The 21260-nt window shown below is 65.4% G+C and overlaps 4 protein-coding genes across 7 annotated transcripts; 2 read left to right on the forward strand and 2 right to left on the reverse strand.

The window, feature by feature from the left end:
• The first annotated feature begins 328 nt into the window (after nt 1-328).
• RAX2 (retina and anterior neural fold homeobox 2) lies at nt 329-2725 on the forward strand. Its single transcript, XM_010311168.2, has 2 exons — nt 329-571; nt 2177-2725. Exons 1-2 carry the CDS (start codon nt 329-331, stop codon nt 2618-2620), a joined length of 687 nt encoding a protein of 228 aa, XP_010309470.2. The 3' UTR covers nt 2621-2725.
• Nucleotides 2726-4987: 2262 nt separating this feature from the next.
• LOC142605297 (mucosa-associated lymphoid tissue lymphoma translocation protein 1-like) lies at nt 4988-12086 on the reverse strand. Of its 3 annotated transcripts, none has more exons than XM_075776663.1 (17): nt 11939-12086; nt 10825-10987; nt 10438-10604; nt 9894-10024; nt 9654-9807; nt 9151-9329; nt 8959-9055; nt 8758-8805; nt 8629-8664; nt 8158-8361; nt 7840-8017; nt 7480-7554; nt 6872-6999; nt 6648-6794; nt 6252-6409; nt 6020-6154; nt 4988-5929 (listed from the first exon to the last, which is right to left on the reverse strand). In XM_075776663.1, exons 2-17 carry the CDS (start codon nt 10959-10961, stop codon nt 5675-5677), a joined length of 2229 nt encoding a protein of 742 aa, XP_075632778.1. In that variant the 5' UTR covers nt 10962-10987; nt 11939-12086; the 3' UTR covers nt 4988-5674. The 3 variants fall into 3 exon arrangements, with proteins under 3 accessions (XP_075632778.1, XP_075632779.1, XP_075632777.1); XM_075776664.1 differs by having other exon boundaries at nt 4988-5899; nt 8158-8385; XM_075776662.1 differs by having other exon boundaries at nt 8158-8385.
• Nucleotides 12087-12973: 887 nt separating this feature from the next.
• On the reverse strand, nt 12974-14123 carry MRPL54 (mitochondrial ribosomal protein L54). Its single transcript, XM_075776419.1, has 3 exons — nt 14002-14123; nt 13512-13668; nt 12974-13203 (listed from the first exon to the last, which is right to left on the reverse strand). Exons 1-3 carry the CDS (start codon nt 14075-14077, stop codon nt 13071-13073), a joined length of 366 nt encoding a protein of 121 aa, XP_075632534.1. The 5' UTR covers nt 14078-14123; the 3' UTR covers nt 12974-13070.
• A 15-nt stretch (nt 14124-14138) lies between these two features.
• APBA3 (amyloid beta precursor protein binding family A member 3) lies at nt 14139-21159 on the forward strand. Of its 2 annotated transcripts, XM_075776420.1 has the most exons (10): nt 14139-15397; nt 15804-15843; nt 16280-16425; nt 16591-16677; nt 17267-17425; nt 17784-17963; nt 18154-18366; nt 18914-19033; nt 19856-19996; nt 20137-21159. In XM_075776420.1, exons 1-10 carry the CDS (start codon nt 14294-14296, stop codon nt 20206-20208), a joined length of 2262 nt encoding a protein of 753 aa, XP_075632535.1. In that variant the 5' UTR covers nt 14139-14293; the 3' UTR covers nt 20209-21159. The 2 variants fall into 2 exon arrangements, with proteins under 2 accessions (XP_075632535.1, XP_075632536.1); XM_075776421.1 differs by lacking the exons at nt 19856-19996; nt 20137-21159 and having other exon boundaries at nt 14292-15397; nt 18825-18963.
• Nucleotides 21160-21260: the final 101 nt, after the last annotated feature.

Here is a 21260-nt window from a genome sequence, read left to right on the forward strand (position 1 = left end):
TGGTCCCCTCCATGCCAGGGCAGGGGGGAGGTCGAGTCGGCTCTTAGTGATGGCGCTTTTATAAAATCTTCCCCTTTAGGTGAAATTTGACTTTTAGCTTTGGGTGGGTGCATCGGCTTGGTGGCATCTCACGGTGGAGCCAAGTGCAGGCTGCGGCTCTGGGATAACGCTGCAGCAGAAGAAAGGACTACACTTTTGCATAACCTGTTTCTGGGGCTGCCCCATCCTCCCATCCGTCTGTCCATCCCTGGCCTGGGGTTGGAATGGGGGGGGGGTCCAATGTCCCCATGCCCCAGCTAACCCTTGCGATCCCCTCGCAGGTGCCGCCATGTTCCTGAATAAGTGTGAGGGAGACCTGGGCGAGCTGCGGAAGCCGGGGGACAGCGAGGGCACCCCACCAGCCACCACTGAGGAGGAGCAGCCCAAGAAGAAGCACCGGAGGAACCGCACCACCTTCACCACCTACCAGCTGCACGAGCTGGAGCGCGCCTTCGAGAAGTCCCACTACCCCGATGTCTACAGCCGCGAGGAGCTGGCCATGAAGGTCAACTTGCCGGAGGTCCGCGTGCAGGTAGGGAGGACCCCAGACCTGTCCCCTGGGCAGTGGCGGAGGGACCACCCCGGCACCGGAGACCTCTGCTCCCAGCTCCGCCTCCGCCACCTCACTCTGTGCCTCAGGTTCCACGTTGCTTGAAGCACGAGCAGCATCTCAGCAGAGCCAGCTGCTTCTGCCAAAACCAGAGAGGGGACTCAACGGCTGCACCGCCTTCCCCCTGAGGTCCCAGTTCAGCCCATGTGCTGGAGGTTCCGTTTGGGCAGGGGGATGGTTTTTAGAGGTTTTTGTGGGTTTTTTTTTTTTTTTCCCCTGCTGGTCCCACCAGTTTGCTCCCCCCCCACCCCTGGGACTGATAGGGCAAGACCAGGGCGAGAGAAAGAAAGGGTCAGGGTGTTGAAGAAGCAACCAACCCACTGCGAAGCAAGGCAGTAATCCCCTTTTACAAATGAACTGAGTTTCCCAGACCTCACTCCCAGTCCAAGAAAACGCGGCCTTTTTCTGAGGGGCCCAGTCTGTAGGAACACCTCTGGCAAGCTCTCTGAGCAGTGACTAGCTTCATAGAACTACAGAAACATTTAGGTTGGAAAAGACCTTTAAAACCATCAAGTCCAACAGTTAACCTCACACTGCCAAGCCCACCACTAACCCATGTCCCCAAGCGCCACATCGACATGTCTGTTAAATCCCCCCAGGGCTGGTGAGTCAGCCACTTCCCTGGGCAGCCTGTTCCAGGGACTGACAACCCTTTGGGGAAGACATTTTTCCTTATCTCCAGTCTAAACCTCCCCTGGTGCAACTTGAGGCCGTTTCTTCTTGTCCTATTGCTTGTTACTAGGGAGAAGAGACTGACCCCCACCTGGCTGCACCCTCCTTTCAGGGAGTTGTAGAGAGCCATCAGGTCTCCCCTCAGCCTCTTTCTCCAGACAAACAACCCCAGGTCCCTCAGCCGCTCCTCACAGGACTGTGAGCAGCCTGTGGGAGACAACCACTTCTCAGCCCAAATGTCCATCGTTACTCCCCCTTTGCACCGTGTGGCAGATGGCCTGTGCCCCGTGCCACTGGAGGCTCTGGGGACACTGGGGCCAGTGCTCTAACAAGCAGCTCCCATGGGGCAAGACCTCACCGCTGGCCTTGGCTCACTGGTCCCTCTCATTCCTGCTGGATTTTGGTGCAACCGTGGCAATTTGGCTTCTAGAAGTTTTACCGAGGCGGTTTTGAAAGCTGGATAACGTTACACCGAGGACTGTACGGGTGTTTGCAGGGCCGGGGCGTGCATTCCTGTGGAGCAGTGAGGGCAGGGGCTGTGCGGTGACACTGCACTTTCCACACCTGGGAGATGCCCTCAAGTCTCTGGGGTTTGCGGGAGAGGTTTGGCAGAGGTGTGCGGTGTGCTGGGGATTGCTGGAGCCCCGTGGGGCATCCCACGTGGAACCCAAAACACGGGGCGGGATACCCCGTATGGGACACCCCACCTGGAGCACCCTGTGTGATGCATCCTGCATGGGGCACCTCGCGTGGGATACAGCACAACGGGGCACCCTGCATGGGGCACAGCAGGTGGGGCACGCTATGAGGGACCGGTGCGGCACGGTGGGGCTCACACTGGCTCTCACCTCGCAGGTCTGGTTCCAGAACCGGCGAGCCAAGTGGAGACGGCAGGAGAAGATGGAGGCCAGCTCCATGAAGCTCCATGACACCCCCGTGCTCTCCTTCAACCGACCCCCCATGACACCCAACGTGGGGCCCATGAGCAACTCCCTCCCGCTTGACCCATGGCTGACATCCCCCATCTCCAGTGCCACCACAGTCCACAGCATCCCTGGCTTCATGGGAGCCCCCCAAGCCCTGCAGCCCCCCTACGGCGGGCACTCCTTCCTCAACACCCCCCCGCCGATGGCGCAGGGCATGCAGCCCATGGCCCCTGCGCCCTACCAGTGCGGCACCACCTTTGTGGACAAGTACCCGCTGGAGGAGGTGGACCAGAGGAGCTCCAGCATCGCCTCGCTCCGCATGAAAGCCAAGGAGCACATTCAGACCATTGACAAGACCTGGCAGCCCATTTGATGAACGCTCCCCTCCGGCCCCGCCGGCCCCTGGCTCCTGCCCCCGGCGTTGGTTCGACCCCGCGGCAGGCGACGAGGTGACGGTGGGGTGCGCAGCAGGACCAAAGCTGGCACGGGGCGGGGATGCCGGGCTGCGTCTTCTCCCCGTTGAGCCAGTGCCATTGGTGACAGGGGAGCGAGCCGGGGCGCTGGCGGGACCCTGCCACAGGGGAGCACCCCGGCAGCTGCCCGCGGCCCCTCTGCCTTGCCGAGGCACCAGCCTGGGCTGTGGATCTGGCTGAGGCTCAGGCATCCCACCGGGCCACCCACCACCCTCGGTCGGACACCTCCTTTCCCCAGACCTCTTCCCATTATTATTATTTTCTTTTTTAATGCTGCAAATTTAAACAAAACTGAACAGAAAAGCTCTAGTTTCATAGGGAGTACTTGGGGGGATTTTTTTTTTTTTTTTTTTTTTTAGCCGTGTGAGGGCACGATGCGCCAGTTGTGCTGGTAGATGTTCCGGCACCAGGAAGATACACTCACTTGTATCATGAGTAAAGAGATAAGCTGAATGGCTGCCGCGTGCTGGAGTCGGGTGCTGCCCGGGGCCCTGCCCACCATGCCGCTCGTTAGCGGTGCTGCTTGTTAGCATGCTGGGGCTGCAGAACCTTTGCTGGGAAGGAGCTTTCCAGGGCGATGTGGGATATCATCCGGGGCACCCTCCCGCCCCGCTCCCTCAGGCTGTTGCGTGCGGGGCTGGGGCCAGATCCAGGCAACGGGTGACCTGATGCGGCTGCGGGCTGGGACCAGCTTTGTGCCGCGCCAACATCCTCCTCGGCCTGTCAAGGGGCATCTGCTCGGCCATCCCTCGGGGGCCGCGCCTGCCGCCCGCCTGCCCTAATTGCTCCCCAGGGGTGCCCACCCGGCCACATGTTGGCGGCACAAAGCTGCCATAATTGTGCCGGCAGGAGGGTGGGTGGCAGCGGGAGCCCCTCGGCCCCCAGACGTGGCTGACAGGAGGAGGGGGCTGGCTGGGACCCCTGGGGTCCCCATGGTGGAGGGGGGCATGGTGCATCGAGGCTGGTTTACCCCTTGCCGGTGGTTCCTGCCAGGTGGGAGCAAGGGTGGCGGTGGCAAGGCACCACATCTCCGGGGTCCCCAGCGTGGCTCTGCAGCCCCGGGGGGACCCTGCCGCCCGCTCGCCGGGGCTTGGGGCACAGTCAGTGTCACTGGCACCTTCACGGTGGCACCAAGGGCCAGCACAGCCCCAGCGGCGATGGCTGAGCCCGCGGCGGGCCGAGGTGCTGAAGCATGGCTGGGACAGCGAGAGACAGGGACTGGGCGAGCGGGTGCTCCGGGTCCCCGGCATCCCCACTGTGTCCCCACATCCCCGCAGGGCCCAGACCCCGCTCAGCACCAGCACACCCCCAGCTGCAGCCCCCCCACCCACCCCGGGTGGTCTCACCCCAATCCAACAGCCCCAGGGCCGGACTCTGACGCCCTCACAGCGCCAGGGTCAGGCAGGACTGGCCAGGATGCCACTGGGCCTGGCGAGGCACTGACCCCGGCGAGACCCTTCTCCTTGTCCCCCGTCCCCCGGCTGCTGCTGCTCGTCTGCTTCGTTAGTGACAATTAAACTTTTAACAATCCATTAAACGCATAATCGATGCTCCCCCGGCTCCCCAGCCCCGCTAATGGGCCGGGGCCGAGGTGAAGCGGCCCCGGCAGAGGCGTGCTCCGGCGGGGAGATAATGAAGCAACGGCCGCGGAAGTAATGGGGTTTGATCCGGGGGAAGGGACGCGCTCAATGGGGGCTGCGCTTTTCACATGACATAATTGCCAAGGCTGGCGCCAGCCCGGGGCACCCCTCGGCCTCCCGAGCACCAACAAAAGCCGGCTGGCGTGGAGAGCGGGGGGCTCAGCACCCCCCGACCCGTTTGATCGGGGCCTAATTGGGGCGGGGATGCTCCCTCCTCCAATCTTGCAACTGCCACCCAAAAGCGAGGGCGCGGAGAGGCCCCGGGAAGAGGCCGCATCTCCCCAGGTGCCTGGAGGGGACGACGAGGGGGAGATGCAAATTATTTAAATGAGCTAATTTGCATGGGTGGCACTGCCCAGGGCATTGTGGCGGGGGATGTCAGGGTACCCTTGCGGGAGGGGTCAGTTGCCCCTTCCCTCCTGTGGATGTCCAGGTCCCGCACTGTGCTTAGTGCGGAAAGAAGCAATATTTCTGGCAAAAAAAAAAAGAAAAAAAAGCCATTTAAATGCAGAAAAAGCATCTGAGCTCTGCGCCACCTGCCCTGCCCTCTTTATTGGTGCTTTCCCTGGTTGAGACCCGGCGGAGCACGCCCCACATCATCTGTAGATGCCTGCACGTGGGGCCACGTTTGGGAAGAATCCAAGCAAAAAGGCTTTTTTTTTTTTGCCCCCTAAATCCCAATCCTGTGCTGAAATTGCTCACTGCCCAGACGGGGCCAGCACAGCCCTCCACTGGGAGTTGTACTGGGAGGACTGGGTGCTACTGGGAGCGGTGGGGGCACCAGGGCATTCTCCCAGCCCCTCGTAGCGGAGCCAGAGCCCTCCTGCTCCCAGCCCCTTTAATCCCCTCCGGCGAGATTTGCCCCTTAATCTGCTTATTTCTCTCTATTTCTCCAAGGCCTGAACGAACCCAACCCTGCCCCGGCGCGACGCCTCGCGCCAGCTGAGCCGTGGGGCCTGGGCACTCTGCCCCCCAGGCTGCCGGGCGCTGTCCTGGCACGCAGGGCCGGCGCCGAGGTGGGACACGGGGCTGGCACGGCCACGTCAGGGGACGCGGGGCTAGCACTGCCTGCACCCGCAGTGGCAGTGCCCTGTACGTCGGCAGCGCCGAGCTGCGGTCCCCTGCGGCAGTGGTCCCAGCCGTGCCGCACAGCGAGCCCCGCGCCCCCCCAGCGCAGGCCAGGATGGGGCTCACTCCAGCCGGCACTCGCCTCTGCCCATGTCACCTCCGGCCCCCCCGGCCCCTCATCAGCAGGACAGACGTGGCGCCAGGGGACTGAGGCGACAAGGGACCGGGGGGGCCCGCACTGTCCCACTACAGGGTGTGGGAGCCGGGAAGCTCAGGGCTCAGGTTCTCCTCGGGGGTGTTGACCCAGGAGCCGCCTGCCGCCCCCCAGCTCCTGGGGGGGGACGTGGAGAGGGGGCTGCCAGGCGGCAAGGGGGAGGCCGCCAGCCGCAGGTTGAGCTTGGCGATGAGCGGCTTCCCCACGCTCACCGTCCGCCTCTCCTCCACGAAGTCGTCCATGCCGCGGTAGCGGTACTGCAGGCAGATGGTGAAGGCCAGCTCCTGCTGTGGGGGCACCAGCAGCGTGGGCACCCGTCCTGGGCTGCAGCCGTGCTGTACTGCCAGCACTAACTCCCCGCACGGTGCGGCTCTTACCCGCAGTTTCTGCAAGCCGCAGAGCCGGCTGTAGAGGCAGTGGGAGGGGCAGCTAAGGCTCCAGGCGGGCGCCAGCGGGCTGCCCACCTCCTCCGGACTCTCCTTGTTGGTGCACTTGAGGTCCACGTCCAGCTCCTACCACGGACGGCATCCAGGCGTGAAAACCATCACGGGTCCCCCCCACCCTATTCCCCGGCATCGCCCCGGCATGGACTTCGCAACCCGCTCCCACCTCGGGTATATCGGTGAGCTTGGCCTTGCACTTGGTGATGTCCCCGGGGGCGGCCACCACGCGGGTGTAGATGATCATGATGTTGGAGAACTCGGCAGCGAAGCCCAGCTGGACAGTGACCCCACAGTCGAAGCAGAGGTGCCGGCTCTCTGGCAGAACTGGAGGGGAACAGGAAGCGTGGGGCTTGGTGCTCAGGGCTGGAGCTGCACCCGCGGGTGAGGTGACCACCAGAGTCACCCTGAAGCGGGGATGCTGACATGATGCTCCTGCCACTGGGCTGGCAGCTCTGTGCCGGTGGTTTCTCTCCTCCAGGGTGGGAGAAACCTGGCAGGCGCTGCCCGCTGCCCCCCCCTGTGACTCGGTGCTGTCCCCTCCCTGGGTGCCAGCGACCCTCACCGTGAGCCTTGGCCCACTGCAGGTTCCTGGCAGAGGACTCGTCCCGGCCCGGAGGGCGGATGGGGTCTGTCAGGGCTCGTCTCTCTGAGAGGTTGCTGCGGAGCTCCAGCGCCTGCCGGCCCCGGGTGATCTCCAGCGTGCCCATGTCTGCGGGGGGCATGGGGCATCAGCAGGGGCTGCTTGGGGGGGGAGGGTGTCACCATCCCCCACCTCTCCCCACTCACCCTCGGCCACCTTGTCCAGCAGCACCGTGATCTTCTCGTCCTCCAGCAGCCAGCGCTTGAGGAAGGTGACGAAGATGCCGTTGGAGAGCTCGCCCTGGCTCAGCTCATAGGCTTCAGCATCCGCGCACCTGCAGGGACCGGGCAGTGGTGACCTCGGCATGGGGCTCTGTCACTCCCCCAGGAACCAGCCCCCACCGGAGCATCAGCCCTGGGGAAGCCAGAGCCACCAGCCCACGGCTCTGCCCACTCCTGTCCACTCGTCCAGCCTCCCTGCCGGGGAGAGGTGGGAGCCGCAGCCGGATCCTGGATGCTTAAAACCTTGTCAGCCCCAGGCCCTGTGCTCCAGGGGAGCCTCGGGGCTTCATCTCCTCAGGTGCTGCCCAAAGCCGAGCAGCGCCAAGGGCCTCTCCCTGCCCCGTAAGGGACCGGGTGCCGCCGCTCGCCCCCCACCTCCGGCATCGATCGGAGGGAGTGACGCTGCCGATACACTGGGGGAAAGACACGGGTGCTGAGCCATGGCAGGGGGCTGATCCCCGGCCCCGCTCTGCGCCAGGGAGGGACGCTCAGCCCCGCTGCCCACACTGGGGCGTGGTGGGGAGGGGACCCACGTGGCGTAGCCGAAGACGATGTTGGCCGTGACCTGCAGCGCACCGACCTGCGGGATGACGTCGTCGTTGAGGTTCCTGTGAGAGAAAAGCCACTAGGCAGAGCCGGGACCCGCCACTCCCCCCAAAACCCACCCCGAGGCACCCCACACCTCAGGGGCTACCCCGTGCCCCTCTGCCCACCCATTGTGGTGTTTTCTGGCTCAGCTGGGACAGCGATGCTTTGGGGCCTCCAGACAAAGCCAAGGGGTTTGGATGGGACTCTGGGGACACCCCACTCTGCTCCCCTGGGAACCAGCACCCACAGGCACCCCTGTACTGGGACCTCCCGGTGTGGCAGCTTGTCCCCGGGCCTGTGGTCACCTCTTGCGGCACATGTCGAGCAGGAAGATGTTGAGCCCGGTGCGGCGCTGCTGCATGCTCTGCAGCACCCGCTGCACGCACAGACAGTGGGCTGAGGTGTAGGAGCTGGGCGCATCGATGGGCACCATGAAACTGTTGCCAAAATTTTCATAGCCGTGCCCGGCGTAGTAGAGCAAACCTGCCGGGAAGGGGGAAAGTGGGTGACATCGCTTCACCTGCTGGTGCCCACTTCTTGCTCAGCTGCCCCCCAAGACCCTGCCAGCACAAAACCACCCGTTTCCCCCCTGGCTGGAGTCACCCTGTCGGACGCCGACGCACCGTAAACGCCCTTGTCAAGGAGGAGGAGGAACTCGTTGACAGCCATCTCCATCTCGGCCTTGCACAGGTCCAGCAGTGAGACCACCTTGAAGTCGAGCTGGCGGAGGAGGGCGCTGAGGGCGTGCACATCCACCATGGGCGCCTTCAGCTGCTTGTGGTGCAGGTAGTGCATGTTGCCGATCAGCAGGGCCACTTTGTCGGTGGCTGCCGGGACGGGAGAGGGAAGCGCTGAGAGTGGAGCGGGATGCTCCTGCTGTCCCCACCACCTTCAGCCCACAGACGTGGCACCCAATTGTAGCTGGTGTCACCGTCCCCAGGTACCGGGGTGACCCCTGGCATCCCGGCCTCACTGGTCTGCTCTCCCTGGTGTGCTGCACGCACAGCACCCCGGCCGAGCGGAGCCTCGTGGGGTGACACTGGGGACGGTCACAGCCCCACAGGGCCACCAGCCCCTCCTGGACAGGCTCTTACCATACAGCTGCCCTGGGCTGCTGTGCTCTGGGGAGCCTGGAAAGAGAGAAATGCTGTGCCACGGCCCCGCCGTGCCGGGGACCGCAGCCAGCAGAGCAGCGGGGACCTGCCCACTCCGCCCCTACCTACCTCCGTCCCCCTCCTGCCAGGAGCCTCCGGAGGCAAAGAGCCGTGGGCCTGTGGCAAAGAAGGGGCTCAGGCAGCCCTGAGGGGACTCGGAGCCCCCCAAAACCACAGGGCAGCTGTGGAAGGGCTTTACGGGGGAGCAGAGCAGGGTCAGGACACCCCACGCAGTGTGGGGGGCCACGGAGGTTTGTCCAGGGCCCTCACCAATCTCCACGTCCACTTCCTGGCTCCACACCTCATGGAAGAGGTTGAACACGCGGCAGGAGTAGCTGCCCCGCTCGGCTGTCGTCACCAGCTTCACCTGCCAGTGGGATGGAGCAGGCAGCTGGGGCGGCGCGCCGTGCCGTGCCACGCCGTGCGATGCCGCGCTGTGCCACACTGGGGGTCCTGCAATACCTGGAGCCGGGGCGCCTGCGCGCCCTCCACGGGGCGCCGGTTCCTGAACCACTGGTACTGGGGCGGGGGGTTGCCGATGGCTCTGCACTCCAGTGCCAGCGTGTCCCCCTCGGCCAGACAGCACGGCTGCGGCTGCTGCAGGATCTGCAGCCCCGCCATGGTCGGACAGTAACCACTGCCTGGGGAGGGGACGGGGTGGCAAACCCGGCACTCAGCCATGGCAGGTCTCCGCCGAGCTGCCCCCAGGCTCCAGATCTCTCACCCGCAGGCCCTGGCACCCCCAGGCGGCATGAGCCAGCGGGCACGAGGAGGACACAGGGCGTTCGGCTCCTCCACGGGCACCGTCACCCCAGCGGCCCAGAGAGCCTTGTGGCTGAGCCAGGGCACGACATGGCAAGCGATGCCCCACAGGAGCCACCCCACTCCCACTGGGGTGAGCAATCCCAATGGGACAAGCGGTGCCCCATGGGTGCCAGCCAGGGGACGCAGATCATGAGGCCCACCTGAGCTGGGGCTGCTGCTCTTCTCCACCTGGACATGGGCCCACCTGGAGAAGCTGAAGGTGGCCCCGCAGTTCACCCGGCAGATGTACCACCCAGGCTGGCCCGGTGGGGCAGCCGTGTCAATCACCAGCTCTGGGGCTGTGGCTCCGGGCACCTACGAGATAGGAGGGGGCCAAAGAGTCGGAGGAGCCCTCCCACCCATCCAGGTGGGCCCTCGCCATGGATGGGGCAGGACCTCACCACCCGCTTCCCGCAGAACCACTGGTACGTGAGCCCTGGCGGGCCGGTCGCCCAGCAGGTCAGGGACACCCGCGTCCCCTCCGTCACCACCTGCGACTCCGGTTGCACCGTGATGCGGATCATGTCCTGGACTGTGGGAGAGGAGAGACAAGCCTGGGCTGGCTGAGACCCCTCTCCCGCGCCATCCCATCACAACCAGTCCCATCCGGTCCTGTCCTGTCCCATCACACCCTGTCCCACACCCGCCCACACAGCCTGGCCTCTCCCACTCCATCCCATCCCGCTATGTCCCATCCCGCCCCTCTGTCCTGTCCCAACCACCTCATCCTACCTTGTCCCATTCAGCGCCATCCCACCCTGTTCCATCCCATCCCTTCTTGTCCCATCACAACCTATCCAATCCTGTCCCACCACATCCCATTCCTCCCATCCCATCCCATCCCATCCCTACCAGCTGCTCATCTCCCTCTGCTTTCCTTCTGCTGAACCCCCGTCCCCCAGTGCCTCTCTCCAGTCCCCGTGGGACCCCGCTGTCCATCCCTACCGGCGTTGCTGAGGACCTGGCAGGCCTGCGTGTGCCCCATCCTCTCCAGGCAGCCCAGCAGGTACTTGAGGGTGCAGTCACGCTCAGCCAGGAGCTGCAGGAGGCACTGGGTGGGACTGCCACGGGACTCCAGCACCTTCAGCGAGCACATCTCCAGCTCCTCCGCGCTGCAAGGCGCCCGCAGCGCTCAGCGCCGCAGCCCACCTCCCACCTGGGGAGGACAGGTCCCCCGCTGGGGGACTCGGCAGTGCTCCCAGCCCAGGCTGTGGTCACGATGGGGTGGCTGCAGAACCCGCTTGCCTGTTGCTCAGCCCATGGCGGAGCTGTGCCCACGTGCGTTTTGTCACCCTGTGGGGGACAGACCCCCGGAAATGCCCCACCACTTACCTGCACTTGAAGCGTTTCTCCGCCCCAGCCACCTCGGCCAGCTTGCGCCAGCCCCGGCTGGCGTTATCCAGGAGCTCGCAGAGCCGGGCCACCACCTCCTCGCCCAGCGAGCCGATGGGCATGCTCCAGTCCCCCATCCCGTCCCAGCCCCGCCGCCACCTGCCTGGGGACGCGGAGGGGACAAGCCATCAGTGGGTGACGGGGTGACAGGCGCCTGCGTCCCACTGGGCACCGCCAGGCGCTGCTCCGGCTGGGCACAGGGTGCTTGGGAGCGAGAGCACCATCACGAGCTCCCCGGCTTTGGGTCGCCTCCCCGGGGTGGTGCCAGGGGCTGGCCAGGCAGTGCGGCTCACCCAGCCGCCAGCAGCCAGCCAGGAATGATCCAGGTTCCCCCTCCCCACCCGGAAGACAAGAGCCGTGACAGCGGCACAGGGGACCCCGCTCAGCCCCTGGCCTTGGGCACGGAGCCAGGGCCATGTTAGCCCAGCCCCGGGACAGGGACCTTCGCAGGATGGGGTCCAAGGAACTGGAAAGAGGGGACGTCCCCTGTCACCTTGCTTGTCTCTTCCGGGGACACAGAGAACGGGGCCCATCACAGAGGGCTGAGCCTGGGGACTCCTCTGCTTCTGGCAGAGACCCCAGTGGGTCGGCAGCAGCCCCCTCCCCATCACCAGGCCCCTGGGTGGTGGCTCTGGAGCCAAGAAGAGCCCTGCCGTGCCACCACCAGGAGCCCACAGAGGGGGTTAGGGGAGGGGACACGGGGGTTCCAGGGCTGGGACCCGCTTCAGCTCCCCTTGACCCTGGCAGAGACTTCCGTAGCGAGGGGAACACGGCACGAATCACCCCAGATGGGGGCAGCACCCAGGGACGGGCTCTCTTCTCCCCGTGCATCCCTCCCCTCAGACCCACCCCGGGTGGGCACCTGTCCCCAGGACCAAGCCGTGCATGGCAGCTGGGAGACACTTTCCTGAGCAGGGGGGCTCCGAGATGGAGGGCAGGGACTCGGGTGCCCCCTTTGCTCACCTGCTGCTGGATTTGGGGGGGCTGGATGCGCTGGGGGGCCGCAAGGGAAGGGCAAGCTGCAGGACAGGCATGGCAGGGACAGGACACTCACCGCTGGATACGGCCCGGCCTCAGCCCCGTCAGCTCCGAGGGTGCACACTGAGCCCCACGCAGAGGAAATGAGGGTTCAACCCAAAATCTCCCCCAACCCCCCACGCCGCAGCACAGCACTTCTGCTTTCCTCCGCCGCTTCCTGTGCCGCGGAGTGCGAGCGCTGCAGCTGCCAACCCGGCCGCCCCACAGCCACCCCGGGGGAATCGGGTACAGCCCCCGGCCCTGGCCCCCGCCACAGGACGTGGGGCACTGGGGATGCTGCTGGGACAGGCAATGGCTCCATCGCCCCCTCCTCACTGCAGGAGGACCCTGCGGGTGGGTGCTTTGTCCCCGTAGCCCAACTCGAGGCCAGGCCGGAGCTGCAGGGCAGGGAGTCCAGGACAGAGATGAACAAAGGGGACGAGGACACCCGGCAGCCAGGGGAGCCCAATGCACAGGCAGGACCGAGGCGCAGGGGAAGCTGCTGTGGGCTCTGCCAGGCCAGAGCCAGCTGACGACACCCCGGGACAGGGCAGTGAGGCCCCCGATGCTGCGGGGAAGACCCTGCCTTCACCACACAGCCCAGCCAAGCTGGGACCCTGGCCTCCCAGCAGCCACCGCTGCCCGAGGAGGAAGCGAGAGCACAGCACACAGGTGGCAGTGCGAGGGGCCGCCACGTCCCCCCTCACCTCACCCGCTGCCCCCGCAGCAGCACCAGAGCCTGGCCCCGTCCTCAGGGAGCACAGGCTGCTCGGTCCCCACAGCCCCCCCAGGAGACGCAGCAAGGCCAGCAGAGTCATTCCCTACCCCAAACCCTCCCCTCGGGGCCCTTAACCCCAGCCGTTGCAGCGCAGGCTGTGACAGAGCAGGGAACAGGACACATTTGGCAGTGTCGGCTCCCTCTGTGAGCAAAAAAATTGAGCTTCTGTTTCAGCAAATACACCGAGAACTTGCGGCCTGTGTTGCTTCAACCCCTCACCAGCCCCCAGCACGAGGGGGGACCCGCACTGAGCTTGCCAAGAGCCTGGGTTTGCCACAGCCGCCGTAACAGGTATCAGCCTCACCAGAGATTTATTACTAGTTTATAGCGAGAAGAAGGGACCGAAAGCAGGACCTGGCTCCAGCCCCACCCGCGATGGCACTCAGGGCACCTACAGCTTCTTGCCCTTCTTCAGCCTGTTGCGGTGCCACGTGTTGTACTTCCGCAGGCGCCTCCAATACTCGATCGAGTCGGGGTCCAGCTCCTCTAGTTTCTTGGGGGGCCCGAGGTGGATCTTAAAGAGCCTGGGGGAGAACACAGAAGATGCGAGGCTGCAGCAGGAAGGGCAAAGGGACAAGCACGGGACGGAGCGATGAAGCGCGTGGCCAGGACGTACGGATCCCTCACCCACCGCATCCACAGCGCGGCCTGCTCTCCTGCCCGGGCCCTCAGGGAAGGTCTCTGGGCTGCAGAGCGGCAGTTTTCCTCCTCCCAGAACAGCTCCCTGTCTCCCCTACACTCCTCCCTGCCTCTGGGATGCCCCTGTAGGGACGAGCACCCCAGGAGGGACCCCCCCTTCTGCACCCAGCCAGGGGAGCCGGGCACCACCCACCAGTCGGGGTACTCGGAGTCGGGCTTCAGGGCCACCTCCGGGCCGTCCTTGAAGTAATTGACCCCCATGGCGTAGGTGGTGAGCATGGCGGGGTCCGTACACACCTCCGGCCCCTTCAGCCCCTCCTTCGGCGCGTTCTTGCCCTTGGACTTCACGGCTGCGGGGACAAGGGCACGGTCAGGACAGGGGACGTGCGGGGGGCAGGCACACGGCCGCGGCGGGGGGGGCAGCAGCGCCGGGAAGGAGGGCCGGGGCGGCGCGGGGTGCGAGGAAGGCGGCTGGGGCAGGGGACGGGGGGCCGCGGGGCTGGGGGCGAGGTCCCGCGGTGGGGGGGGGGACGGGGGGACGACAAGGCTGCCGCCGGGAGGGCCCGGGGACCGCGGGGACAAGGATCGGGACACGGCGGGGGGGGCGACGCGACACAGGACCGCGGGAGCTGCCCCGGGGCAGGGGGCACCGGCGAGGACCGGGGCCGCGGGACGAGGCTCACCCGGCTTCTTGGCGTAACCGCGGGCCGGGCCGGGCAGCGCCGCCCGCACCGCCCGCAGCAGCAGCCGGGCCGCCATGCCGGGGGGGGCCGCGGGGCACGCGGGAAGGGGCGGGGCGGTGCCCGGAAGGGGCGGGGCGCGGGGCTCCCTGCCCCGGGTGGGTTGGGACGGGCCGGGCCCGGCCCTGGGTCCGGGCGGCCGCCAGCGGGGAGAGCCGGCGCGGTTGGCCCCCCCCTCCCTCCCCGGCCCCCTCCTGCCGCTCCCCGCCCAGGCGGCCCGTCCCGGCGCGGTGCCATGGAGAGCGGTATGGATTTCCAGGCGGCTGCGCCCTCCGCCCCCGCTCTCGGCAGCGACGAGGCCCCGGAGCCGCCGTCCATGGACACGGAGGAAGGGCCTGCGGCGCGGCCCGGTGCCGCTGAGCTCCGTGTGTGTGACGGGCAGCCGGAGGGGTCTCGCTTCGCCCCCCTGCTCCCCGGCTGCAGCTCCGGGCGGGACCTGCCGGGTGTGCGGGGCGGTCTGGGGCCCAGCTCGGGGCCTGCTTCAGCCTCGGACCGCAAAGGAGGTGGGGGCGGACAAACTGAGCTGGGCCGGGCCTTGGGAAGAGAGATGGAAGCAGAGGGCTCTGCCGACTGGAAGCCCAGCGCCGGGAGCGCCCCTGGGGCCGCAGCGCACCCCCGAGCCCCCGGCAGCGGTGACCCGACGGGCATGGAGCTGGATGAGGCCCCCGAGGCCAGCGCCTGCCCGGGCAGGGCCGAGCGGGCTGAGGATGCAGAGGACGAACCCTCGGAGATCCAGGGCTTGCTGGCCCAGCTCGAGACCCTCGACCCCAACCTCTGCGACCACCCGCCCGCTTCGGAGCGGGGCCCACCGCCCTCCACGAGTGCCGGCACAGCCTCTCTGGTGGGCGAGCAGGCCCGGCGGAGCTACGGGGAGTGCCAGGGCAAATGCCGGCCCTGTCCGCTGCACGTGGCCACGGGCCAGGGCCTGGAGACGCGGCCCTGCTGTGCCCAGCACTCGGCCTGCTCCCGGCCCTGCCACGGCCTGCTCTTTGCTGAGGCTGACCGGGAGGACTTGCTGAGCCTCCTGTGCTACGAGGGGGGGCCGCCCGAGGCCAGCGCTGAGACGCCCTTGGCCCGCTCGGACGTCCTGGTGGCCAGGACTAACGTGGAGATGCTGCAGGCTCGGGAGGAACTGGCCGCTGTGGAGAAGCCTGAAGGGCTGGGGAGGCCGGAGAGCTCGGAGGAAGGACCTTCTGGTGGCTGGTATTACGGAGAGGGGCTCTGCGAGGTCGACTCTGCCTGCGAGGGCAATCGGGACAGTTCCCCAGAGCCGGCCTGGGTGGCTCTGCCTCCTGCTCCGGCCCCAGAGGCAGAGCAGGCACCCCAAGGCGGTGTGACCGTGAGTGCATCGCGCATGGGCTGTGGCGGTGCGGCAGCGAGCCAGGATGTGCCTCTTGGCTTCTGCTCCCTCGTGGGGTTTTGGGTGGGAGCAGAGGGGAGCCAGGGATGTCTTTTCCTTGGGTCTTACAGGGCCTTGTGCTGCTGAGGTGCCCAGACAAGACCCTCGGTACTGGCTTTGGCTCCTGCTGCTCTGAATGTGGGGGGATGCTTGCAGGGCTGTCTGATCCGTGCGTGCCCCAGGGAAGAGGCTGGTGGGTCTGAACAGCCCCCCCAGGACCCTGTGCACCCCCCCACCTCCAGCCCCAGGACCCTGTGCCCCCTGCCCACAGCTCGGGATGCTGCTCTGCCCTCGCTGTGCTGGTGCTCCTCGCCACAGCCTCACCTGCTCTCTCGTTGCTTTGCAGAACAGAGAACCCCCGTCCTCCTGCCCAGCCTTCAAAGACGGTGAGTTGTTCTACGCTTGAGCAGCAAAAGCACCCAGGGGTCCTGACCCACCGTGTCCTGCTCTGACCCTGAATGCAGGGTGGCCAGGGGTTCCAGCCGGGGAGGGAGTACCCGGCTCTGTGGCTGCAAACTCCGGGTGGCTCGTTTGATGCCAGCTTGCCCATCACTGAGCAAATTGGGGTGCTTCAGGGATCAGGGAGAGGGGATGCCCAGGCTTGGGAAGGGAGGAGGAAGAGGGATACCAGGGTGTGCCTGAGGGAAGGGGGAAGCAGCCCTGGAGTCATTTGGTCCCCCGGTGATACCAGGAGCCTGTCGCCCAAGTGCTGAGCTGCTTTGCCACATGTAGAAATGCAGCTAATGGGTGGTAGGAGTTGGTACCCCCAGTTTTCGGAGGTGGGGGGGACCAGCCCCTGCTTAATCCCTCCTGATGGCTCAGTTCCAGGCCCTTGTGACCCAGAGGATCTGCTGGACGGTGTGATTTTTGGGGCCAAGTACCTGGGCTCCACACAGCTGGTCTCGGAGAGGAACCCCCCAACCAGCGTCCGCATGGCGCAGGCCCAGGAGGCGGTGGACAGGATTAAGGTGCAGGAGGGCAGGGGGGACACGACTACCACCAGCCTGGCCCCTCGTGGGCTTGGGGCAGCACTCGGGACCTGCCTGGTGGGGGGACACCTCCCAGCTGTGGGGCAGGGACCCAGAGGAGTCCTGGCAGCAGCAGTGACCTCTCCTGGGCACGTCCTTCTGCAGGCACCAGAGGGGGAGTCCCAGCCCATGACGGAGGTGGATCTGTTTGTCTCCACACAGAGGATCAAGGTGCTCACGGCTGACACGCAGGTGAGCAGGGAATGGGAACAGAGCACCCACGTGGCTTTGGGACCGCTGAAACCTTCCTGTTTGGCCTTGGGATCTCTGCTTTGCACCCACGCCGGTGGGGTTGTGCCCAAGGGTGGCCTACGGGCAAGGACACGCATATGGGAGGAGACGTGTAACTCCGCAGCCATGCCACGCAGACCTGTCGTGTCCCTCGGCTGCCTGCATGGCTGCAGGAGGCTTCTCATGCAAACTGCCTTGCAGGAGCTGCTGGGTTCCCAGACTGAGCTCCAGGGAACCTAGGCTTGAAATTTCTGTAGCTCTTCGCCTCAGGATTAGTTTCTGCTTTATAGTAAGAGGGAAGAGCTATCTTGTCCCACAGCAGCACCTGGAGGCACGGATGAGTTCTTGATCGAAGGAGCTGTTCGTACCTTTTAGCATAGACATGGTTTCTGCCAAGTGTGTGCCAGGCATTTGAGCTGCATCCTGGCACGGTGGCGTTTGAATCCAAACCCTTCCTGCTTGTGGGGGTGCCTGGCTGGCTTATGGGCTGCCCCCAGGGTCTGCCAGGCCAGGGAGGGCTGAATGTCTCTGCCTGTGCCCCCCTTGCCAGGAGGCCATGATGGATCACTCCCTCCAGACCATCTCCTACATCGCTGACATCGGCTCTCTCGTGGTGCTCATGGCACGTCGGAAACTGCCTCAGCGGTCGGAGGTGACAGAAGAGAAGCGGCTCTACAAGATGATCTGCCACGTCTTCCACTCAGCCGACGTGAGGCGACACGCGAGTCCCTCGGGAGGGCAGGGTGGTGTTGGGGTCCTGGGCCCCGTCCCGCTGTAATGACCGGGTGCTCTGGATCTCCGTGCTGGGGGCTCCTGATGAGTACAGAGAGGGGGAAGGAGCCCAGTCTGAGCACCTCTGCCACGTAGAGGGGCCCAGCGAGAAAAGGGGGGAGGACTGGCACTGTAAAGGGGCCCATTCTGGCAGGGAAGGAGCCAGGATGCCCTGGAGCTCCCCAGGCATGGTGCTGTGCTGGGCATTGCAGGACGCTGGCAGCTGTTGGCTCCAGTTTGGCCGTGAGACCGTTGTCCCTGAGCCATGGGCACAAACAACCCCTCTCTTTCCCCAGGCCCAGATCATCGCTCAGGCCATCGGGCAGGCGTTCAGCGTGGCCTACCAGCGTTTCCTGGAGGCCAACAGCATCGACCCGAGCGAGCTGAGCCCTCGCCAGTACAGCCGTGCCCTCGAGGACCAGGAGCAATACAATGCAGAGCTGACCCACTTCTCCCGGCAGGAGAACTGCAAGGATGTAAGAGCTGCTTTGGAGGGGTGGGGACAGTGTAGGGTACCCGCTGGCGCCTCCGTGTCATCCCCTCCATGGCTCCCTGCAGAACTGGGCGCTGTCCCAGCTGGCTGTGAGCCCAGGACACCCATGCTGGGGCTAGGACGTGTTGCCCCATGCCTCTGGTGACTGTAACCTGCCTGTGCCCCCTGGCCAGGTCTGCATCCGGAAGCAGAAGGGAGAGATCCTGGGCATCGCCGTCGTGGAGTCGGGCTGGGGCTCCATCCTGCCTACAGTGGTCATCGCCAACCTGATGCACGGGGGCCCTGCGGAGAGGTCAGGCGAGCTGAGCATTGGCGACCGCCTCATGTCCGTCAACGGGACGAGCCTCGTGGGGCTGCCCCTCGCCACTTGCCAGAGCATCATCCGGGTGAGCCAGGGCTGTGGAGGGCGAGTGCTGGCAGAGACGGGGAGTGTCTGTAATGCCGGGGTCCCCCGATGCTCCCGGCTTGGGGGTGGATGGGCGATAGGAGGCTGTGGGGGCAGAGGTCCTGTGGTCTGTGACAGTCCCTGCTTGTGAGTGCTTGGGAGGAAGGGATGTGACACGGCAGGGGACAAAGCTGGGGACTAAACTTGCTGTGGCAGGGTGCGGGCAGGGCCCTGCCCAAGGAGGAGCGTGGGTGAGGGAGCAGGCATGTGTCCTGGGGGGAACCTGTTGCATCTTCTGCCTCCCAGGCAGGAAGGAGCTGAAAGCAAGAACAGTGTGGCCTCAGGGGCAGAGAGGATGTCTTGGACTGGATTTTTAAGTTGTTCTCCCTGAATTAGAGCATGGCAGTAGCCCTGTGTGTGCTTCAGTTTCCCCACTGAAAACAGGTTGCTAATCCTCAGGCCTCCCATGAGCAACACGGCTGCATCGCCCCTCTCAGCAATGCCAAATAGCTCTCCAAAGTCTGACAAAGCCCCATCCCATCTTCCAGGAGCTGAAGCACCAGACGGAGGTGACACTGAACATCGTGCACTGTCCCCCTGTCACCACAGCTGTCATCCGGCGCCCCGACTCCAAGTACCAGCTGGGCTTCTGTGTTGAGAATGGCGTGGTGAGTGCCCGCGGGGATGGGAGCAAAGCCTGGCCGGGATCGGCCAAGGGCTTCAGCCGCCCGTCTGGCAGAGGGACACGCAGTTCAGGTTGCGTCTGCATGGACGAGCGCACAGCTCAAGTGCTCCTTGTGCCTGCCAGGGCTGAGGTTTCACAGGGCTCTGCCGTGTCACAGTACAGGGCTCTTCGTAGCTCTCCTGTAGCTCTCCTGCAGCACCGGTGGTTGGGTCCGTCTCCGTGGTGCTCCTCAGCTGTTTGTTTTCAGGGTGGTGGTTTCTTCCTGGCTTTCTTGGCATGACCTTCGTCATGTTGGTGTACCCTGGTGCTCCAGCCACTCCCTGCGTTGGGCTCCACAGTGGCTGCGTGTGCAAGGCAGAGAGGAGCATTTCCCGGACCAGAGGGAGTTGATGGGGTGGGTGGGCGGTGGAGGGGTTGGCACGGCTGCATCGTGCACCGCCCAGCGCTCCCAATAGTGTTGGAGACGCAGTTACCCCACAGGCATGCGGGAGCTGTCGCCCCAGGGAGAAGCTCTGGCTCTGCAGCCCAGGCTTGATGGGAGCACAAGGGGTTGGTGGGTGGATGGGGAGAGCTGAGCCCTGTCAGCCAGGGGAACAGAACCCTGCGGGCTCAGCACGTGGCTCCCATGGCAGCAATGCACGGGGACATCCCTGCCCTCGCTGCACCCCGTGAGCTGGAGGAGACAGCACCCAAGTTCAGAGCCCTTGCCAGCAGCCTGCACGGATGAGAGGGTTGGGGCGGTGGTTGTGCTTGGCTCTGGGCTGTGGGCACAGCTCTGATCTTAGTGGCACTCCCTGCTCCCTAGATCTGCAGCCTGATGCGTGGGGGCATCGCAGAGAGAGGCGGCATCCGCGTGGGGCACCGCATCATCGAGATCAACGGGCAGAGCGTGGTGGCAACGCCCCACGAGAAAATCATCCAGATCCTGACGCAGGCGGTCAGCGAGGTGAGCTGGGCGGGGTGACGGGCAGGGCTCCCATGCTGCGGGGCGGCTGCACGCGGAGCAGGCTGGGCTCAGGGTTTTGTCCCAGCGCCCTCCAGCCCGGGCTTTGGCGTCTCCACGCTGATCTGTGTCTCTCTGCCTAGGTGCACATCAAGACCATGCCGGCCTCTACGTACCGCTTACTGACCGGCCAGGAGCAGCCCGTCTTCCTCTGAGCTGCTGGCTGTGCCCAGCTGGTGCTGCACGTGCCTGGGGCCAGGCAGGAGCGAGCCCGGGGCTGTGAGGGCAGGACAGGCTCTGCCTCCTGCCCCAGCACCCTCATCTGAGCCCTCTGATCCCCAGCAGGGCCTAATCCTGCACCTCTTCAGTTTTACTCAGGACACAGTGGGAGACTCCAGAGGCCTGATACCCAGCTTGAGCTGTGTCAGGGCCTATGGTGTCATGATTTGGGCACCTCCTCTCCCTCCATCCCGCCCCTTCTCGCCTCACAGTGCCTGCATGGTGCCTGTCCCGTGCTTCACAGGGTCCCTTGCCTTGGCCCAGTGCTGGCAGGAGGAGAGGGAACCCCACAGGAAAGGTCACCCCCTCCAGTCACCACAGACAGTGCTTTTACACTCACCAACGGTGCCTTTCCCCACGTGGGGATGGTGCTGGAAACGCAGCTCCAGGGCTCACCCTAGCACGGCCCCAGAGCACACACCAGTGTGTGGGTGCACGCTGGCACCCCCAAGGGAGAGCCAGCAGCTCCCTGACTCGGCCTTAAGGGCAGCAGCGCCCTTGGCACCCACTCCTCCTCCCTGGCTTTGGCAGGGGGCTGCTGGGGGTGCACACAAAGTCCCCGTTAGACCTGTTGCACCGAGCTGGGAAACTACCTCTGCTTTTCCCCAGTGCTGCCTTGAACCGCTCTGCACGCACAGTGCCCCCCCCCCCCAGCCTGCTGGGCCACTGGGTCGCAGCCCCCGGGGCTGTCCCTTGGCACAGCAACAGGGAATGCAGCACGGCCGAGTCCCACAGCGCAGGGACTTTGGGCTCGCGAACCCCAGGGACCAGCCCTCGGTGATGTGTCTTTTCACGCGTGAGTCTCTGGGCCCCTGCGCCCGAGGCAGTGCTGATCTGACTTCGCCTGTGTGCTTGGTTGATGGAAAAATAAAAGTTTTGGGGAACAGCGGAGGCTGCGTTTCAGGAGCCCTGGCTGGGCTACAGCAGAGGAGGCTCAGCTCCGGGGGCACGCACCCTGAGCCCGCTGCGGTGCCAGACATTGGCACAA

This window comes from Balearica regulorum, chromosome 26 (assembly GCF_011004875.1).
Source record: "Balearica regulorum gibbericeps isolate bBalReg1 chromosome 26, bBalReg1.pri, whole genome shotgun sequence".
In the NCBI taxonomy this organism is placed as follows: Eukaryota; Metazoa; Chordata; class Aves; order Gruiformes; family Gruidae; genus Balearica; species Balearica regulorum.